Here is a 21,768-nt window from a genome sequence, read left to right on the forward strand (position 1 = left end):
GAAGACCTAATTGTGCAGAACACTAGTGACTATTATGAGGCTTAACAATGCTGCTCTCCCTTGTAAGAGAATGTGAATGTGTAAATATAATTATAATTATTTTTGTATGTATCTCTATGAGGCTATGGTTACTTCTTTCTAGAAGTGTCCTATTTCTGGAATCAGCAAAATCTGCATTCTTCTAATGATTAATGGAATTTGGACATAGACCTGTCCTATAATCTTACACCTTTCTCTCCTCCCACCTGCAGAGATGGGATGGGCTGGAAAACAGCACAAACAATCTACACAACTTTTTTTATGTCCTGACTTCCTTCTACAGACAGCGTATTGTACTTCTATTCACAAAGAGGGATAAAAGCTAAAGTGATACGTGGATCCAACAAAAAAGTGAATATGGCAACACTGGAACCAGCGCCTAGGAGGATTTATCAGCAAAGATCTAAGCTCACATCACTACCTTTATATTATGAGGGGTTTTTGTGGATTAAACGACCTAGAAGTAAGGTAAGGTCATTATTCGAGTTCTTCTTGTATGCTACACATGCTTGGGCACAAATGCATAAAAGGGAAGTTAATCATGTAAAGTTAGGTTGCTTATTCGAAACTTTTAATAACTGTCATTTTGTTAGTATAACATTTTCACCTTTCATGTGATCATCTAAGAGGGAAATATAAAGTATTAATAAACATTAAGAACACCTAAAGCGGGACTTCAAGCTCTCAATCAACATTAACTATTTTTAATCCTTATGCTGCTAACATTATTAAATAGATATATTATAATATAATAAGGTATATTCTATTTATTTGTTTTAACCTTTTTTTTACATGTCTTTAGTTACTTCCTGGTTTCAATGCCTAGGCAAATGATGTCGAACATCCCAGGAGTCTTCAGGAGAGGAGGAGGGGTTTTCTCAGCAAAGCACACCCTCCTACCTGTATGTCAGAGCTAAGGGTAGATGGATTCTAGGATGTAAATGCTACATCATTTGCCCTTACTCAAGATGGTAATTGGCCTAGAAATGTTAGGGGGTGTTTTTCAAAGTGATTTCTCAGCAAAGTAAAGCAAGAAGACATTGATGGATGGGGGAGTTTGCTTTGAACATTAAAACATAATAAAATAGTGTTTCAGATACAGTGTAGTTCTGCTTTACGTCATATTAGAGGTTGCTACACACAAACGTGTATTTTAAAGTCAGAAGAAACTTCAAATTTTAAAGCCAAAACAAGGAGCCACAGCACAACGTGCTGTCTTTATTGACACGGCCCTCTGCCAACTACAAATATATATATATATATATATATATATATATATATATATATATATATATATATATATATATATATATGGTATTTAGCATTTTATATTTACTAGAACAATTGCATTTCTATGTTCTGTGTACTGTAGGAGACCAGATATATTGAATGCAGGCTCCTGGGTTTAGTAACACTTTAATCTACGTCTGCAGAGCCTGACACTCTTACAGCCCACATGGCTAGAAGTAAGAGATTGGCTGTGCTCTCTGAAAAGCCTTCTGCATTATGGTGTTCCTCCCACTTCTATAAATGGGGGCTTATTGTGAGCTCTGGCAGGTCCTTCATTAACCACTTCAGCCCCGGAAGAATCTACCCCCTTCCTGACAGGAGCACTTTTTGCGATTCGGCACAGCGTCGATTTAACTGACAATTGCGTGGTCGTGGCTTCCAAACAATATTGAGGTCCTTCTTTTTCCCACAATTAGAGCTTTCTTTCGGTGGTATTTGATCACCTCTGCGGTTTTTATTTTTTGCGCTATAAACAAAAAAAAGCGACAATTTTGAAAAAAACGCATTATTTTTTACTTTTTGCTATAATAAATATCCCCCAAAAATATATAAAAAACATTTTTTTTCCTCAGTTTAGGCTGATACGTATTCTTTGACATATTTTTGGTAAAAAAAAATCACAATAAGCGTTTATTGATTGGTTTGCGCAAAAGTTATAGCGTCTGCAATGTAGGGGATAGTTTTATGGCATTTTTATTAATAATTTTTTTTTTTTTACTAGTAATGGCGGCGATCAGCGATTTTTATCGTGACTGCGACATTATTGCGGACACATCGGACAATTTTGACACATTTTTGTGTATAAAATTGCATTGATTACTGTAAATATGTCACTGGCAGTGAGGGGGTTAACCACTAGAGAGCAGGGAGGGGTTAAGTGTGTCCTGGGCAGTGATTGTAACTGTGGGGGGGGGGTGGGCTAGCAGTGACATGACACTGATCGCTGCTCCCGATGACAGGGAGCAGATGATACGTGTCCTGTCACTAGGCAGAAAGGGGAGATGCTGTGTACATCAGCATCTCCCCGTTCTTTAGCTCCGTGACACGATCGCGGGTATCCCAGCGGCGATCGAGTCCGCGGGCACGGTCACGGAGCTCGCGCGTGCACGGCGGGAAATTCAAAGTAATGTACAGGCACGTTACTTTGCCCAGCCGTGCCATTCTGCCGACGTATATGTGCTGACAGCGGTCGGTAAGTGGTTAATTCCCTTTAGCCAGTCAGGTGCCGAGAGTGCCCCTTTAGGTTTAAAGCCTAATCCATTGCCACTGGCACTCCCTTCATCTGTTTCCTCAAATCTTTTATGTGCTATCACACAGATAAATGTGCATTCTGATCACCAAAAGGACAGTGCTCAGTCCAACTCTGGAGCTGTGCCTTACCTGTCCTATCTTTCCCTGTAGAAAATTCCACATACAGTAAGGTCTTTGGTGGTACATGGTACCCCTCAGCACAATGCAAACCATGTGCCTCAACAGCTTGCAGAAAGGTACATGATTTGCATTGTGGAAACTGGGTTATGGCAGAGATTATTTACAGCAGTGACAGATTCACTTGAGGGTGACTGGATATTTAGTACATCAGCATAAAAAACGACTTATCTGGCTGATCATCACCTACAATATTAGGTAATGATGTATCTAACAGCCTGTAAATTCCCCTGTAATGAGGTTACCCTAAGGCCCCATGCATAGTTGCCAACATTGCAAAAAAAATATGTGGGACACTTTTTTGGCTGTAGGCGGAGCCGTGCAATAATTAGGGGGTGGGGCATTCGTTTGTAGGCGTGCCTTAGCAAAAAAATGGTAAGTGCGGCGAAAAACAGGCGTGGCTTACGCGTAAAAGTGGGCGTGGCGTAAATGGGCGTGGCTCAAGAGGGTGTGGTTAGAGTCTGAGATGAATGAGGGATGGAGAGGGAAAGGGGGAGAAGGAGAGGGGGAGAGGGGGAATGACGGGACAGCAACCCCAGATCCTACACAATAGAAATATGTGTATTCTAGAAAGTTTAACAATCAGCAGATAAAGATACTCCAAACGCCAGGTGTTAACGCTTCAATCATCCCGGCACCATGGTTGTTATGGTGTCAGGATGATTGAAGCGCATTATTTCTATTATTACATTGTAGTATAAAATTAAATCATTCAACTCACCATAATGCCGAATCAGTGGGATCCCTGAGCGTGTCACTAGCCACGTCGCCTGCGATCAGCAGAGTCTGTCCTTGCATCAGGTGCCCCCGGCAGAGTCTGTCCTTGCATCAGGTGCCCCCGGCAGAGTCTGTATAGACCCCCTCAGTGCAGACCCCCTCCATCAGTGCAGACCCCCTCCATCAGTGCAGACCCCCTCCAGCAGTACAGACAACCTCCATCAGTACAGACCCCCTCCATCAGTGCAGACCCCCTCCATCAGTGCAGACCCCCTCCATCAGTACAGACCCCCTCCATCAGTGCAGACCCCCTCCATCAGTGCAGACCCCACCTCTATTAGTGCAGACCCCCCCCTATTAGTGCAGCCCCCCCTCTATTAGTGCAGCCCCCCTCTATTAGTGCAGCCCCCCTCTATAAGTGCAGACCCCCCCTCAATGCAGCCCCCCCTCTATTAGTGCAGCCCCCCTCTATAAGTGCAGACCCCCCCTCAATGCAGCCCCCCTCTATAAGTGCAGACCCCCCTCTATAAGTGCAGACCCCCCCCTCAATGCAGCCCCCCTCTATAAGTGCAGACCCCCCCTCAATGCAGCCCCCCTCTATAAGTGCAGACCCCCCCCTCAATGCAGCCCCCCCCTCAATTAGTGCAGCCACCCCCCCCTCAATGCAGCCCCCCCTCTATAAGTGCAGACCCCCCCAATCAATGCAGCCCCCCTCAATTAGTGCAGCCACCCCCCCCTCAATGCAGCCCCCCCTCAATAAGTGCAGACCCCCCTCACCCCCCGCTCACCCCCCTTCAGTGCAGGTGCGGCCGGCCGGTGTTCTGCCTGCCGAGAAAGTTCCCCTCAGCAAATATGGACCCCCCTGTACTGCGCAGGCGCAGCGCTTGCGCAGTACGGGGCAGGGGAACTTAGTTTCAGCAAGACACGCCGCGCCGTCGCATTGTCTTCTCCTTCAGTGGAGAGGGGAGGGGCCGTGCAGCCGCTTCATTGGCTGCACGGATCGAGCCCCCTTCCTCTCTCCACTACACAAGACAGTTACTAGGGGGAAGATAGAGCGGTGGCGCCGGCCGCCATTTTGCTGGAGCCAGCTGCTCCAAAACAAAAAAAAAACATTCCCGATTTTCCTTATGGATTCGGGACACCCTCCATCCGGGACGAGGGTCCCATGTACACGGGACGCTGCTAAACGTACGTTCAGAGGCAGTTGGACGCTTTTTTCAACTGCCCCTGAACTCATTCAATGTTATCCTATGTGACATTGTACACAGTCTCGTTTGTTGCCGTTTTTTTGCAGTTGCGTTTAACAGCGTTTCTTTGGAAGCAAAAAAATGGGTTCAGACGCAGAAGATTTCCATGTTTCAGACGCCAAACGCGCCTAAACGCGGTACCGGCGTTTAGCCGTGTTTTCGTTTATAAGCGTTTTTAAAGGTGCCCTATTTTTTTTACATTAAAAATCTCAAAAATGATGGCAAACGATGAAAAACCATTAAAAAAAATATTTTTAAAAATTGTAATTGCTTGCAATGATTCATAGACCATTTATATACCCCAATGAGCCCATGATCCAATCCAATACAACACTAGCATTGCAACTGTAATTTGACTAGAGCTGGGCGATTTTCTCCAAATAAAAAATATGCGATTTTTTTTTTAAAAACTCGATTCACGATTCAAATTGAGTTTTTTTTTTTGATGGACACCGCGCCGGTCCTGAGGAGCTGCGGGCAGGAGTTTTTAGGCGAGGCCGCAGCTTCGGCCTAGTCCGCGGCGTCCAGCCTCGCGGACTAGGCCGAAGCCGCGGCCTTGCCTAAAAACTCCTGCCCGCAACTCCTCAGGACCAGCGCGGTGTCAGCGCCGGTCCTGGTGAAAAAAAAAATCTAACAAAATTCATTTGCTGAAAATTTGAATCGATTTGACCTCTCAACTCGATTCAAGATTCAAATTGATTTTTTCCCCAGCCCTAAATTTGACCCATATATTGTTAGATTTGAACAAGCAACTTGTGGCAGGTGACATGGCAAGTGGACAATCCACAACTTGTGGCAGGTGACGTGGCAAGTGGGCAATCCGCAACTTGTGGCAGGTGACGTGGCAAGTGGACAATCCACAACTTATGGCAGGTGACGTGGCAAGTGGACGATCCAAAACTTGTGGCAGGTGACGTGACAAATGACAATCCGCAACTTGTGGCAGGTGACGTGGCAAGTGACATGGCAAGTGGACAATCCACAACTTGTGGCAGGTGACGTGGTAAGTGGACAATCCGCAACCTGTGGCAGGTGACATAGCAAGTGGATAATCCACAACTTGTGGCAGGTGACGTGGCAAGTGGACAATCCACAACTTGTGGGTGGCAAGTGGACAATCCACAACTTGTGGCAAGTGACATGGCAAGTGGACAATCCACAACTTGTGGCAGGTGACATGGCAAGTGGACAATCCACAACTTGTGGCAGGTGACGTGGCAAGTGGACAATCCACAACTTGTGGCAGGTGACATGGCAAGTGGACAATCCACAACTTGTGGCAGGTGACGTGGCAAGTGGACAATCCACAACTTGTGGCAGGTGGCGTGGCAAGTGGAAAATCCACAACTTGTGGCAGGTGACATGGCAATTGGACAATCCACAACTTGTGGCAGGTGACGTGGCAAGTGGACACTCCACAATTTGTGGCAGGTGACGTGGCAAGTGGACAATCCACAACTTGTGGCAGGTGACGTGGCAAGTGGACAATCCACAACTTGTGGCAGGTGACATGGCAAATGACAATCCGCAACTTGTGGCAGGTGACGTGGCAAGTGATGTGGCATGTGGAAAATCCACAACCTGTGGCAGGTGACGTGGCAAGTGGACAATCCGCAACTTGTGGCAGGTGACGTGGCAAGTGGACAATCCACAACTTGTGGGTGGCAAGTGGACAATCCACAACTTGTTGCAGGTGACATGGCAAGTGGACAATCCACAACTTGTGGCAGGTGACGTGGCAAGTGGACAATCCACAACTTGTGACAGGTGATGTGGCAAGTGGACAATCCACAACTTGTGGGTGGCAAGTGGACAATCCACAACTTGTGGCAGGTGACATGGCAAGTGGAAAATCCACAACTTATGGCAGGTGACGTGGCGAGTGGACAATCCACAACTTGTGGCAGGTGACATGGCAAGTCGACAATACGCAACTTGTGGCAGGTGACGTGGCAAGTGGACAATCCACAACTTGTGGCAGGTGACATGGCAAATGAAAAATCCACAACTTGTGGATCGCTGCTTTATAGAGATCAGCTTAAGTTATTGGAAAAAGAAGCTTAACGTGGTTGTAAAGTCATAGAGGGATTACTGCCAGCCCCTCGGTTTTACCAAGCCATACTACGCAGTGTAAATGTTTGTATAAAATGATACCTCTAAATACCCTATTTCAGATTGTTTCTGTTCTGTCACGTGACCTCTGGCCATTCTCCTCCCCTTATCTAAGGGCTACAGCGGAAGGGGTTGAAATCGCCCTATGATGTCAGCCATGTGGTCACGCGACCATTGTGCTGTCCGCTCAGCCCCTAGCCTTTAGATCGGGGAGGAGAGTGGGCAGAGGTCATATGACCGAACAGAACGGATCTGAAATAAGGTATTTAGAGGCATAATTTTATACAAACATTTACACTGTGTAGTATAGCTTGGTAGAACAGAGGGGCTGGCAGTAATGCTTCTTTAACTTTACTACCAGCTGCTAATAGTGGCAGGAGGGGAGGGGAGAGGAGTGCGGAGAAGAGATCGTTCACACACAGCTGACAGGCAGGGAGGGAGGGGAAGAGGGGGGGGGGGAGCAGCAGGATGACAGAGGCATGTAAACTGACCACGGTATCATGGATCAGCAGCCATGATTACCATGGTCCGTTTACATAGGGGGACACAGGAACAGGCAGGATCAACCAGGTTTTTTACAGCATAGAAAGAGACAGATTAGACTGCTATAAGGGAACATTTTTTTTAGGGTTACAACCTCTTTAAGCTTAAGTCATTAAAAGAAGAGATCCAATAACAAAATTAAAGAAAAAAAGCTAGCAAAAATTGGTTAGACTTTTCTCAGCAGAGATGTTTAACCTGGAAACTTATTTGTATTTGTCTATCAGTACTGTTAATTTACACAGCTCTTACACAACACTATCCTGTCTGACAGGAGAAGAGTCCCTCCCCATCTGTGACTGAACAGTGAAATAAGAAGTAGCACAACGACAAGCACTGCAACACAACTGGCTGGCTCCTTTTATTGCTTTTCTTCTCTCCCAGTCTAAGCTCTGTCATAGAGTCTATTATAAAAAACTGATACCAAGTAAAATTCAATGGACTTACAATGCTAAATTACCCTTTATTTATGAATTAATAAATACAGAGCTGCAATAATGTAACCCATCCTCTCTTGCAAAAATCTTCTACTAAAAGTACATTAATCTTTAACCAATTCTTTCAGTTATCCTTTAACCACTTTTTCCACTGCAATACAGTCTTAATACCCCCAAACCCTAACCCAAGCTTTAAAAAGTGTGCTTTAAAATAATGAACCTCTAAAACATGAAATCCTAGAGTCAACCACTAACACTAACTAACTATGAACCCTTATTCTGCTGCATACTCACCTCATTTTGCACTAAGTCCCTCTTGTCATGGTGTGCATGAAGGCCCCATGCCATCAGCATGCAGTGCCTAGATGTCAGCACCAACATTTATCAAGCATTGAGAAATCCGTAGTAATCTCTTATGTGCACTGGTTACCAAGCTTCTGGGTTTTGTACAGCTCTGCACATTTGGTTATTTCATAGCAGTACTTTATAGGTTAACTAATGTTATACAAGAACTGTTTATAATGGTCATAAATATAATTGCATGCTGATTACCCATTGGTGAACTTTGAGGTTGCAGATTTTTCAAGATGACAAATGAGACATTTTGCCACATGAACATCAGTATACTAGGATATATTTTATCTTACAGACTTCATAATACTAAAAAAAAAGGTTGAAAAACATTTACAACTGCTTGCACCAGCATGCGCATAATATACAGTTGTGCCCATAAGTTTACATACCCTGGCAGAATTTATGATTTCCTGGCCAATTGTCAGAGAATATGAATAACACAAAAACTTTTCTTTCACTCATGGTTAGTGTTTGGCTGAAGCTTTTCATTATCAATCAACTGTGTTTACTCTTTTTAAGTCATAATGGCAACAGAAACTACCCAAATGACCCTGATCAAAATAATAATACCGTGTATTGCCCCCTTTAACATTAATGACAGCTTGAAGTCTTTTGTGGTATTTGTGGATGATGCTCTTTATCTTCTCAGATGGTAAATCTGCCCATTCATTTTGGCAAAAAGCCTCCAGTTCCTGTAAATTCTTGGGCTGACTTGCATGAACTGTACGTTTGAGATCTCCACAGAGTGGTTCAATGATATTGAGGTCAGGAGACTGAGATGGTCACTCCAGAACTTTCACTTTAAGAGAGGTCGACTTGGCCTTGTGTTTTGGATCATTGTCATGTTGGAATGTCCAAGTACGTCTCATGCGCAGCTTCCTGGCTGATGAATGCAAATGTTCCTCCAGTATTTTTGATAACATACTGCATTCATCTTGCCATCAATTTTGACCAAATTTCATGTATCTTTGTAGCTCACACATCCCCAAAACATCAGCAATCCACCTCCGTGTTTCATATTAGGAATGGTGTACCTTTCATCACAGGCCTTGTTGACTCCTCTCCAAATGTAGTGTTTATGGTTGTGGCCAAAAAACAAAATTTTGGTCTCATTACTCCAAATGACTTTGTGCCAGAAGGTTTGAGGCTTGTCTCTGTGCTGTTTGGAGTATTGTAAGCGGCATACTTTGTGGCATTTGCATAGTACCAGGCAGCCCATCTTTCTTCAAGTGCCTCCTTATTATGCATCTTGAAACAGCCACACCACATGTTTTCAGAGAATCCTTATTTCACCTGAAGTTATTTGTGGGTTTTTCTTTGCATTCCGAACAATTTTCCTGGCAGTTGTGGCTGAAATTTCAGTTGGTCTACCTGACCTTGGTTTGGTTTCAACAGAACCCCTCATTTTCAACTTCTTCATTAGATTTTGAACACTGCCGATTGGCATTCTCAATTCCTTGGATATCTTTATATATCCCTTTCCTGTTTTATACAGTTCAACTACCTATTCCTGCAGATCCTTTGAAAATTCTTTTGCTTTCCCGATAAGTCAGAATCCAGAAACGTCAGTGCAGCACTGGATGAAAGATGCAAGGGTCTGTCAGGGGTCCAGAAACTGATTGACCTTTTATATATACATACACACACACTAATTACAAGCAAACAGATCACAGGTAATACCTTTAATAGCCATTCAAAACCTCTTTGTGTCAACTTGTGTGCATGTTATCAGGCCAAAATCACCAGGGTATGTAAACTTTTGATCAAGGTCATTTGGTAGTTTCTGTTGTCATTATGATTTAAAGAGTGTAAACACAGTTGATTGATAATAAATGGCTTCAGCTGCCAAACACTAACCATGAGTGGAAAAATGTTTTTGTGTTATCATTCATATTCTCTGAAAAAATGGCTAAGAAATCATAAATTCTGCCAGGGTATGTAAACATATGAGCACAACTGTACCCAGTGTGGGTACAGCAATGTAGAATTCATGAACTAGTCCATATAATGTATAAGTCTGGAAACAGAGCCAGAAGAAAATGCATTTCCTTCAGCAGCAGAAACAAATAAGAAACCAGGTATTAAAGGGCTTGTTTCCACACAGGTTGCCATTTGAGGAGTGATCTGCCATGCGTGTTTGACATGCAGTGATGAGCTACAGTTGCTGAAAGACAGAAGAATCCGTTAGGGTAGATCCAGGACTTGGGACATAACCTTGAACCAGACAGCTAAGATCTGTCAGATAGGCATGGTTGCAATAGCAGGTTGCAGGGCAGGTCCTGCGAAGGACAATAAGGCATTAGAATGGGCTTCTAGCCTTTTAGCTACTGGGGTGTCCTCAACCAGGACACTCAAGTGTCTTGTTAAGACAAGAAATGGGTCCACAACAAGGATAGACCACTTTTTTAGGAACCCCTCTTCGAAAAGGTATTGCTGGACAAATCACTTAGGAGAAGTTAAGACTTCCAGGTTAGATCAGTCACTAGGGTCTTTTTAAAGACTCCAGGCTAGTAACTTAGCATAGCTGACTCTGGTATCTCCAAATTTAAAGCAGAGTTCCAGTAGTTTTTAAGTTTATTAAAAGTCAGCTGCTACAAAAAGTGTTCTCGCTCCTCTCCATCTCCTTTCCACAGCACTGGCATTGCAAGTGTGGGGACCCACCTGTAACAGGTTGCTGCTTCACAGCTGGGTGCACACTGTGCATGAGTGAGTCGCACTGCGCCTTCTCAATGGTCAGACAATCTTCTGGGACCTGTGACGTGTTCCAGAATTTTGCAGGAAGGGAGAGGAGAGGAGGAGTCATCTAGGCGGCGAGAGCGGAAGTGGGAGCTGGGTACCTGTCAAAACTAGGTATCCGTTCCCCCCCCCCCCCAAAAAAAAAAAATGACATGCCCAATGTGGCATGTAAGGGGGCAAGGAGTGCTTAAAGCGGAAGTTCCACTTTTGGGTGGAACTCCGCTTTAAGCAGGTCTGAATTGTGTCAATAAGACAGAGATGCTATCCTTAAAGCGGAGTTCCACTCGTTTGTCAGTTTATTAAAAGTCAGCAGTTACAAAAAGTGTAGACACTCACCTGTCCCACGGTCCAGCGATGCGGCCGCCTCGTTCTTTTCCCCCGCCTCTCCATGGCACCGGCATTGCAAGTGACAGCTTGCGGCTTCACAACCAGGTGCGCACTGCGAATGCGCGAGTCGCGCTGCGCTCTCTTAGTGGCCAGGCAATATTCTGGGATCTGTGACGTGTCCCAGAAGATTGCAGAGAGGGAGGGGAGAGGAAGAGTCGCCTAGTGGGGGAGGAGGAGTCACCGAGGTGGCGAGGCACCGAGAGCAGGAAGTGGGAGCTGGGTACCTGTTAAAACTAGGTAACCGCTCCCCTCCCCCCAAAAATGACATGCCAAATGTGGCATGTAAGGGGGCAAGGAGTGCTTAAAGCGGAAGTTCCACTTTTGGGTGGAACTCCGCCTTAAGCTTTGAATTCATGTCTGCAAATTGGAAATCCTCCTCTTCCAACTCCTCAAATAATGATATATAGTACAGACCTCATCATTCTCAGTTGACTGCAAAAGCAACTGCATTGCCAGGGAATTTAGAGACGGACTCTGGAGGAGATAATCTGAAGCACTCTGAGTTCAGGGGAACACACTATGGTCAGTTCTATAGCTGTGCTGGAAACTCAGCCTGCTCTCCTCCAATGATCAAACTTGTCCTGACACAGTTACCCCCTGAACAGGCTTTCACTGGGAAGCTTAGTGTGCTGCTGTGAAGAACAGGTATTATGTGATAACTTATAAAAAATAAAAATTGGGGGAAAAAGGTATACATATATATATCTATATATAGATATATATCTATATATAGATATATATCTATATATATATTTTATTTTTTTTAATTTTTTTTAATGTATACACAAATGTTCTGCCTTTCATTTCTATTTTAACCCTTTCATGACTAATGCCGCGTACACACGAGCGGACTTTACGGCGGACTTTGCCCGGCGGACTGGATTTCGTCGGACAATTCGATGTGTGTGGGCTCCAGCGGACTTTGTTTTCTCAAAAGTTGGACGGACTTATGCCGCGTACACACGAGCGGACTTTACGGCGGACTTTGCCCGGCGGACTGGATTTCGTCGGACAATTCGATGTGTGTGGGCTCCAGCGGACTTTGTTTTCTCAAAAGTTGGACGGACTTAGATTTTAAACTTGTTTAAAATTTATCCGTTGAAATCGAGTCCGGTCGAAAAGTCCGCTCGTCTGTATGCTAGTTCGACGGACAAAAAGGCACGCTAGGGCAGCTATTGGCTACTGGCTATGAACTTCCTTGTTTTAGTCCGGTCGTACGTCATCACGTACGAATTCGACGGACTTTGGTGGATTGTGTGTAGGCAAGTCCGTTCATTCACAAAGTCCGTCGGAAAGTACGTCGAAAAATCCGCCGGGCAAAGTCCGCCGTAAAGTCCGACCGTGTGTACGCGGCATTAGATTTTAAACTTGTTTAAAATTTATCCGTTGAAATCGAGTCCGGTCGAAAAGTCCGCTCGTCTGTATGCTAGTTCGACGGACAAAAAGGCACGCTAGGGCAGCTATTGGCTACTGGCTATGAACTTCCTTGTTTTAGTCCGGTCGTACGTCATCACGTACGAATTCGACGGACTTTGGTGGATTGTGTGTAGGCAAGTCCGTTCATTCACAAAGTCCGTCGGAAAGTACGTCGAAAAATCCGCCGGGCAAAGTCCGCCGTAAAGTCCGACCGTGTGTACGCGGCATAAGCCTATTTCTGACATTTGGTGTTTACAAGTTAAAATCTGTATTTTTTGCTAGAAAATTACTTAGAACCCCCAAACATTATGTATATTTTTTTAGCAGAGAATCTAGAGAATAAAATGGTGATTGTTGCAATATTTTATGTCACACGGTATTTGTGCAGCGGTCTTTTAAACGCAACTTTTTGGGGAAAAAGACACTTTCATGAATTTTTAAAAAAACGAAACAGTAAAGTTAGCCCAAATTTTTTGTATAATGTGAAAGATGATGTTATGCCGAGTAAATAGATACCAAACATGTCACGCTTTAACATTGCGCACACTCGTGGAATGGCGACAAACTATGGTACCTAAAAATCTCCATAGGCGACATTTAAAAAAAATAACGGTTACCAGGTTAGAGTTACAGAGGAGGTCTATAATTATTGCTCTCGCTCTGACAATCGCGGCGATACCTCACATGTGTGATTTGAACCCTGTTTACATATGCGGGCGCGACTTCCGTATGCGTTTTCTTTGCTGCGCGAGCTCGCAGGGATGGGGGCGCTTTACATTTTTTTTTTTTTAATTTAATTTATTTTTATTTTTTTACATTGTGTTTTTTTTTAAATTTTGATCACTTTTATTGCTGTCACAAGGAATGTAAACATCCCTTGTGACAGTAATAGGTGGTGACAGGTACTCTTTATGGACGGATCGGGGGTCTAAAAGACCTCCAATCCCTCCTTTGCACTTCAAAGTATTCAGATCGCCGTTTTCGGCGATTCTGAATACTGTATATTTTTTAAAAACCGGCGCCATTGGTAGCCGAGTAAACAGGAAGTTTCCGGCTTCGTGCCAGTCTCCCTCTAGCCGCCGGAACAGGCGGATCAATGATCGGGACTCCCGGTGGGTCGGGAAGCCTGGCAAGAGTGGCGGAAGGAGGGGATGTCCCCTTCGGCTCCTCCGGGATAACAACCGAACGGCTTTTAGCTGCATCGGTTGTTATCCCTGGATAGCCGATCGCCGGCTCTAAAAAACGGTACCGGGATGATGCCTGCAGCTGCGGGCATCATCCCGGTATAACCCCCGAAAGCCGAGGCCGCAAATCTGCGTACGCTCGGCGGCAAGGGGTTAAACTGAATGGTTTGTTTTACAAGGTAAGGGTTTACAATCACTTTAACTGTAATGCCGCATACACACGACCAGACTTTCTGTCAGAATAGACGATGGTCTTTCCGACGGAGTTCTGCTGAAACAGACTTGCCTACACACGATCACACCAAAGTCCGATCGTTTAGAACGCGATGACGTGCGACGGGACTAGAAAAAGGAAGTTCAATAACCAGTAGCCAATAGCTGCCCTTGCGTCGTTTTTGGTCCGTCGGAATAGCATACAGACGAGCGGTTTTCCCGATAGGAACTGATTCCGTCGGAAAGATGTGAAACAAGTTCTATTTCTAGGTCAATCAGAATTTTAAAATATGGGACAATCAGCGCAAACAGTTATTATAGCATAAGTAAATGCAAGCTGAACACTTTAGGTAATCACATATGCCTAAAAAAGTATAGTAAAAAATGGGGGTAAGTGCAGCGCAATCAATAATGATAAGGCTAAAACATATTAAAAAGTCCAATGCACATCCAGGGTGTATTACTGTCAAATGTCCTTGTGACCAAAGAACGATGTATTGCCTCCAGGGATGTAATCGGTCATATTACCCAGATAAACAAAAATGCGCTTACCAGATTCTGTGGACCTCTGCGGAACAGAAGGTCAAACTCACGTGTCCCCGCAGGGATGGTGGTAATTCCTGGTATCGTCTCTAGAGTCCTCAGTGGTGCCTGATGATTCAGCTGTCCAGCAGGGGGATATCAGAGATATAAGCGTCCAGGTCAGCAGAGATGGATATGGGAAGGGTGGAGACCGCTTTTTTGCTCTCACAGACCAGCGTTGTCTGTGTTTCCCAGGCAGAGAGCGTGAAGTAGAATATGACCGATTACATCACTGGAGCCAATACATCGTTCTTTTGTCACAAGGACATCTGACAGTAATACACCCTGGATCTGTATTGGACTTTTTAATATGTTTTAGCCTTATCATTATTGATTCCGTCAGAATTTTAGAAAGAAAAAGTCCGATGAAGCCCACACATGATCGGAATGTCCAACGGAATGATTCCGTCGGACCTTTTCTGCTGGAAAGTCTGGTCGTATGTACGCGGCATTAGCCTGCAGTGTGGATGATTTCATTGTGCTTGGCAGCAATATAGGATATGCGAGTTTAAAAGCTGTGTTTTGGCCCCTGTTCCACCTGGCAGACACAAACAGCCACACCATTCCACCCTAGCCATAAGATCAATAAGGCCCGTCCAGCTATCAGGTTGACTTGTATAACCATCTCTAACCTATGATGATATGGACGGTTGGATCCAAGACCCAGACTCCACTCCCTATTAACTGGATGCGTGTTAAGGGGGAAGAAGTATTAAATTTCTCCTCTAAATTCACGGTCAATATAGAGATATACCATAAACTGTGTAGTGGGACTACTTCGTCCTATGTGGATCATTGGCTGTCGTCATCTCCCTGGTCTGATGCCTGTGCGCTGCTCTCTTTTCATTTTTGAGTTATGATTTTTTTCTGTATGGGTGGAGCATTAACATTTGGGATTTAAGCTACAGATTTGGAATCCGCTAGCCCTTTGTCCCTGAAGATCTGCATTTTGTTTTTTCGAAATGCGTCTGTCCGACAAGTTCTGGGCTTTCTCCGTAGCTGTTTCCATTTCTGTTCCCAAATATATGTGTTTGTTGCTTTTATTCCCATTTCTATGTTGTGATTGGCATCAATGTGCAATAAATTTATATACTTTTTCTACAAAACTGTTCGTGGCCCATTTAAAGTCCCAACCTGAGGAACCTATCTTTTACTCTTGGAAAAGGAAATTAAATTTGATGCAGAAAAAAAAGCTTACATTGTTTTGACCACATTTTATCATCAGAACGCCTAGTGCCAGACCCAAATAAAACTGCAGAAATCTATCACGTAAGGCCTGGTTTACACCTATGCAGGTTGCAATTTGCATATTCCAGGTGCAGTTTGCATTTTTCAATACACTGAAGTCTATGGAACTAAAAACCAGAAAAAAGTCCCTGGCCCTTTCCATAAAGTGCACAGATATGAACTACATCCATAGAAAACCATGTTAAATGGACTATAATGTGTTTCTGCAAAACTGAAAATGCACTAAAAAATGCATAGTTGTGAAGCAGGCTTTAGACCACTTGAAAGCCAGTCAGTGCTGGAAACAGTTCTAGAAATGAGAAACTAACTGGGAAAATGTTCTCCATGCCTTGCTGGTGTTGTATCATCTCACATAACCTATACGAAAATTTTGAACTTTGAGTAGGAATCGCAAAAGAATAATTCATATGAGAAAATACAAAAAACCGAACATTAGTTTACTAATGATTTAGATGTGATATAGACATGACAAATGATCTTGATGCCTCCAAATAAGGACTTTTATTGCAAGAAAGAAAACCAGTCATTTATGTCTCATGGATGGAAAAAAAAGATTAGCTATGCCACATAGAAAAAGAGAAATGCAGCAAATTGTATTTGAATTTTCAAAACATTAGGCAAGGGATAACTGTGGAATTGAATCAAAATCCTGCACCTGCTCCTGCATGCCTACCAAATTAGGACCTGGAGCTGTGTACATACAGTGCCTTGCAAAAGTATTCACCCCCCTTGGCATTTTTCGTGTTTTGTTGCCTCACAACCTGGAATTAACATGGCTTGTTTGAGGATTTGCATCATTTAATTTACAGAACATGCCCACAACTTTGAAGATGTTTTGTTTTTTTTTTTATCGTGAAGCAAATAAACAAATAGGACAAAATAATAGAAAAAGTCAATGTGCATAACTATTCACCCCCCTAAAGTCAATACTTTGTACAGCCAAAAAATGTGCAATGTGTACTCAAGCGCTGATAAGTGTAAAACAAATCAATAATAGGAAAAACCCAAATAATCAAGCCGCAACCATTCTAAAAGTGATCTGACACTTCTATAGTGAATAATAATATAAATAATAGTGCGCTAAAAATTGATTTCCTAATATCTGTGAACAGTGAAAAAAACATAAATTATTATAAGTAGATAATGAGTGATATATAATGAATAAACAGCAATAGTTACATAGTTACATAGTTAGTCAGGTTGAAAAAAGACACAAGTCCATCCAGTTTAACTTTAAAAACAATAAATAAATAAAATAAAAAATATTGTACAATCCAATATACCCGATTTTATACCCTCAGTTGATCCAGAGGAAGGCAAAAAACCCCAGCAGAGCATGCTCCAATTTGCTACAGCAGGGGAAAAAATTCCTTCCTGATCCCCCAAGAGGCAATCGGATTTTCCCTGAATCAACTTTACCTATAAATGTTAGTACCCAGTTATATTATGTACATTTAGGAAAGTATTCAGGCCTTTCTTAAAGCAATCTACTGAGCTGGCCAGAACCACCTCTGGCGGGAGTCTAGTCCACATTTTCACAGCTCTTACTGTTAAGAAACCTTTGCGTATTTGGAGATGAAATCTCTTTTCCTCTTGACGTAAAGAGTGCACCCAAAGTGTATGTATAGAAAGCCAAACCAATTCCTGGATGTAGCCAGAGTCAATGTAGCACCCAAAGTGTTTGTATAGAAAGCCAAACCAATTCCTGGATGTGATAATCCACTCTCAGTGGGTTGCACAGCCTGGGTCGCGCACTACTGCCGACTCCCGCTCCACCACTACAATCCTCAGGTTTAAGAAGTTTCATTCATATAATGAAAGAAATGTATCATTGCACAATGATCAGCATGAAACACATCCACTGTGCTTGTTACAAGCACATCAAATGTCGTCACTGGCTCCTCCCGACGCGTTGCATCACATGTGACGTGACTTGATAAAGATCTTGTCCTATGTCAGTTCAACCTCGACATGTTTCGCGGTGTGACCACATCTTCAGGAGTATACTTCAGAGGATAATGTGTGTAAACATCTCTACAAAAAACAAATAATAGATGATTCGATTAAAGACAAAACAAAATGTATGTATAGCATATAATGACTCACCTTGTAGAGTCATTATAATTATACATATTATAGTCTTATGAACTTCCACACTCGCCCGAGATATTGCCTCTTTGGGGCCTGCAGACGCTTTGTTGGTTTGATTTGGTCCAGTCTTGGTAAGCTCCTATTATCCAACATACACGGGAACGCCTATGTTTTGTGGATTATGTGTTATATATTACCTAATTTGATAGCTGGATTTTGAACTGGCCAATTTCTATGGCAGAACTGATCTTGGCCTTGCACATGTTCCAATCCATGTTATACATACATGTTGTTTGTTCTTTAATCAAATCATCTATTATCTGTTTTTTGTAGAAATGTTTACACACATTATCCTCTGAAGTATACTCCTGAAGAAGCGGTCACACCGCGAAACATGTCGAGGTTGAACTGAAATAGGACAAGATCTAGGGTCCTCCTGTCTGGGTGGACATGCGTCCAAGTGTCTAGTTTCTCTTCAGAGATCTGATACTGTGTATTGTATATGTCCCTCTATAGGACCATTTTAATGATGATTTGTTGTCTTAAATAAATTTATACTTTTTTATAAATACATATGTGAGTCTTTGCTGTACCATGAAGAGTCCATAAGTTGCCTCAGTGCCGCCAGTGCTGATTCGTGTAGTCTCCCCGCTGTCAGAATACAAAGGCATAGCAGAAGGGATTTCCCATCCACCTTGAGTGTGTGGACTGGGAATTCGAGTAGTTTTCTTTTTGTTCAATCAGCTGGTTGAGCAAGAAAAAATTACTCATGTATGGCCAACTTAACTCAGTTGCTTATGAGTCAGTGACTGCATTCCACTCCACTTATGATAAGAAACCAGCTGCAACCATTTTACCTGCTTTATTGCCCGTACACACGATCCGAAAATCAGATGAAAAATACCGCTTTCTACGCGATCGTATGATAATCGGATCAATAGTACAGAGCTTTCGAGAGCCGATCACGACAATTTATCCGATATTATTCAACCGGACAAGCACACACACAAGCAGAGATGTGTGAACCGGCTCCATTGAGAGCCAGTCACAGTCTCCTGTCATGCAAATTGGATTTAGGGAAACCTGCATCCATTTCGCATAAGTGTGAGCCCAGCCTTAAGCCTCGTACACATGGTACGATTGTTGGCCAACCGAGCGTCTGATTTTTGTCAAAAGGGCGTGCGCCAGGATCTTGTCTTGCATACTAACAGTACACAATTGTCATGCCACAAACACAAACGTACTGACGTATTACAAGGAATTTCAGCTCTTGAGCGCCTCCCTTTGGGCCTCTTCTGCTAATTTCATGTTTGGTGAGCGTTCATTCCGAGCATGCGTGTTTGTACTTTTGACTTTTGTGTGACGGATTTGTGTACTGACCATACGAAAATCTGATGTCAGACCGTTGTCCGCCGAAAATTTACTAGCCTGTCATTCAACATTTGTTGGCCGAAAGTTGGACAACAATTGTCAAAAGGAGCGTACTAACGGTAAGATTTTAGGACAACAGTCTGTCAACAGACAATCCCCTGCCAACAATCGTACCGTGTATTAGTCAGGCAAAAATTAAAGTGGTATTAAACTCTTAATTTTTTAAAGTGGCTGACAGGTAGAGCTTTTATGACAGAAGAGACCCTAATTGTCTCTTCTGTTATAAATGTTTCCTCCTTCCAGTCAGCTGTCATGTACACCGAGACACAGATGCACAGCTTAGTGCACATTTATGACACCCGATCTGTGCTGCGGTGATGTGATTCCCATGCGCATGCCAGTGCCGCCCCCTCTCTCCAGCCTCCCCCTCTGTGTAGTATGGATAGATTCATGCATTGCATGAATCTATCCATGGGCACTGTAGCCACCCCCTATTCAGGTGTCCGGCCCCTTTTTGGACGCTGGGGCGCCTGAATTACAGCGGCGGAAGGGGTGTTTTTGAAGCACCTGATTAGAGCCATAGGCTCTAATAGGCTTTAAAAAATGTGAACTGCGAGCGCAAACCATTGCACTCGCAGTCCACCCAGGTGTGTTAGCAAAGCAAATGAATATTTGCTTTGCTAACATAGAACCACCTCTCAGCCAATCAGGAGGCATGGATGTAATACCAGTCACCTGATTAGCTGAAAGCAGAGGTGATCCCATTGGCAGAACAGGAAGAAGACGCGCACGGTGGACACAGGAGCCATCGCTATTCTACCCGTCCCACAGCTCGCTGCTTGACCCACTGCCTGACCCACCACCACGATTGGGTAAGTGCCGGGCAGACAGCGGGGGAGGTGGGCCTACAGGGGGCATAGTGACTGCATATTATTGGCAGAGAGGCTGCAATTGATGGGGCACAGTTGGCTGCATATTATGGGCACAGAGGCTGCAATTGATGGGGCACAGTTGGCTGCATTTGATGGGCACAGTTGGCTGCATATGATGGGCAGAGTTGGCTGCATATGATAGGCACAGTTGGCTGCATATTATGGGCACAGTTGGCTGCATATGATGGGCACAGTTGGCTGCATATGATGGGCACAGTTGGCTACATATGATGGGCACAGTGACTGCATATGATGGGCACAGTATGCTGCATATGATGGGCAGAGTGGCTGCATATGATGGGTACAGTGGCTGCATATGATGGGCAGAGTGGCTGCATTTGCTGGGCACAGTGGCTGCATTTGCTGGGCACAGTGGCTGCATTTGCTGGGCACAGTGGCTGCATTTGATGGCACAGTGGCTGCAATTGATGTTTTTGTTTCAGAATTTTTCAGTTCGTTTGCGCTCCCCCAAAAATTTTGAGCACTGGTGCATGCACATAAGTGACGTCATCACAGCCCACTAATTCAAAAGAAGGAAGACTACGTGAAGATGGAAGCGCCCGAGACAAGCTGGAAAGGTGACAGTGCAGTGCTAGAGGGCTTTATTTGAGAGGTAAATCTGCCATAATGTGCTAGTATGCAGTGCATACTAGCACATTATAGCACACCCACCAGGGGGCCCATGTAATTAAAATAAAAACAAATTTACCGGTAATACCACTTTAAGAATCAAAAAAGACAAGCTAAATACAAGAGGACTGCGGGACGATTGCCAAATTTACAGGAATTACCTCAAAAGGTATTCTGCTAAAGGTGTCTATACACAAAAGAATCTGTTCACAAAACAACAAGCAGACCTTTGGAATACATTCTTTTAAGTAGCTATGCAGGTCTGCAATTCAGTTCACATCAGGTGATTTCCAGCAGAACATTCTAGGTTATCTCCATTACTCTCTGCCTTTTCAGGAAAAATTCCCAACCCATGAAATCACTAGAATTATAGGGTGCTGAGCAGGGCTTTCAGAAAGTATGAGCTTCATTCAGTGATAACAATGATACATTAAAGTGATTGTAAGGGTTGATTTTTTTTTTTTTTTAGAAAATAACAAACATTGTATACTTACCTGCTCTGTGCAGTGGTTTTGCACAGAGCAGTCCTTATCCTCCTCTTTTGGGGTCCCGCGCTGGCAGTCATGGCTCCTCCTCCTCTCCGAGTGCCCCCATAACAAGCCGCTTGTGACCGTCACCCATCACCCATCAGTGACCGTCACCTGTCACCCATCACCTGTCACCTATCAGTGACCGTCACCTGCCACCCATCGCACAGACCATCAGAAAAATGTCCAAAAGAGTATATACCAGTGAGGAGGCGTTCCAGATCCTCTCCATGACTGATCAGAGCAGTGGGGAGTTCTCATCAGATTCAAATGCCAATTCCGATTCT

At 43.8% G+C, this 21,768-nt stretch overlaps 1 protein-coding gene across 2 annotated transcripts in view; it reads left to right on the plus strand.

Moving 5' to 3' along the window:
* Positions 1-240: 240 nt before the first annotated feature.
* The window catches only part of STAP1 (signal transducing adaptor family member 1), a 119,076-nt gene continuing 97,548 nt past the window's right edge, over positions 241-21,768 (plus strand). The window contains exon 1 of one of the 2 annotated variants that reach the window (XM_073597802.1): positions 241-507. In XM_073597802.1, the coding sequence (XP_073453903.1) occupies positions 397-507 (111 nt within the window). In that variant the 5' untranslated portion in view covers positions 241-396. The remainder of the gene's footprint in view (positions 508-21,768) is intronic. The other variant, XM_073597794.1, reaches the window with a different exon arrangement.

Source organism: Aquarana catesbeiana, linkage group LG01, assembly GCF_042186555.1.
Source record: "Aquarana catesbeiana isolate 2022-GZ linkage group LG01, ASM4218655v1, whole genome shotgun sequence".
In the NCBI taxonomy this organism is placed as follows: domain Eukaryota; kingdom Metazoa; phylum Chordata; class Amphibia; order Anura; family Ranidae; genus Aquarana; species Aquarana catesbeiana.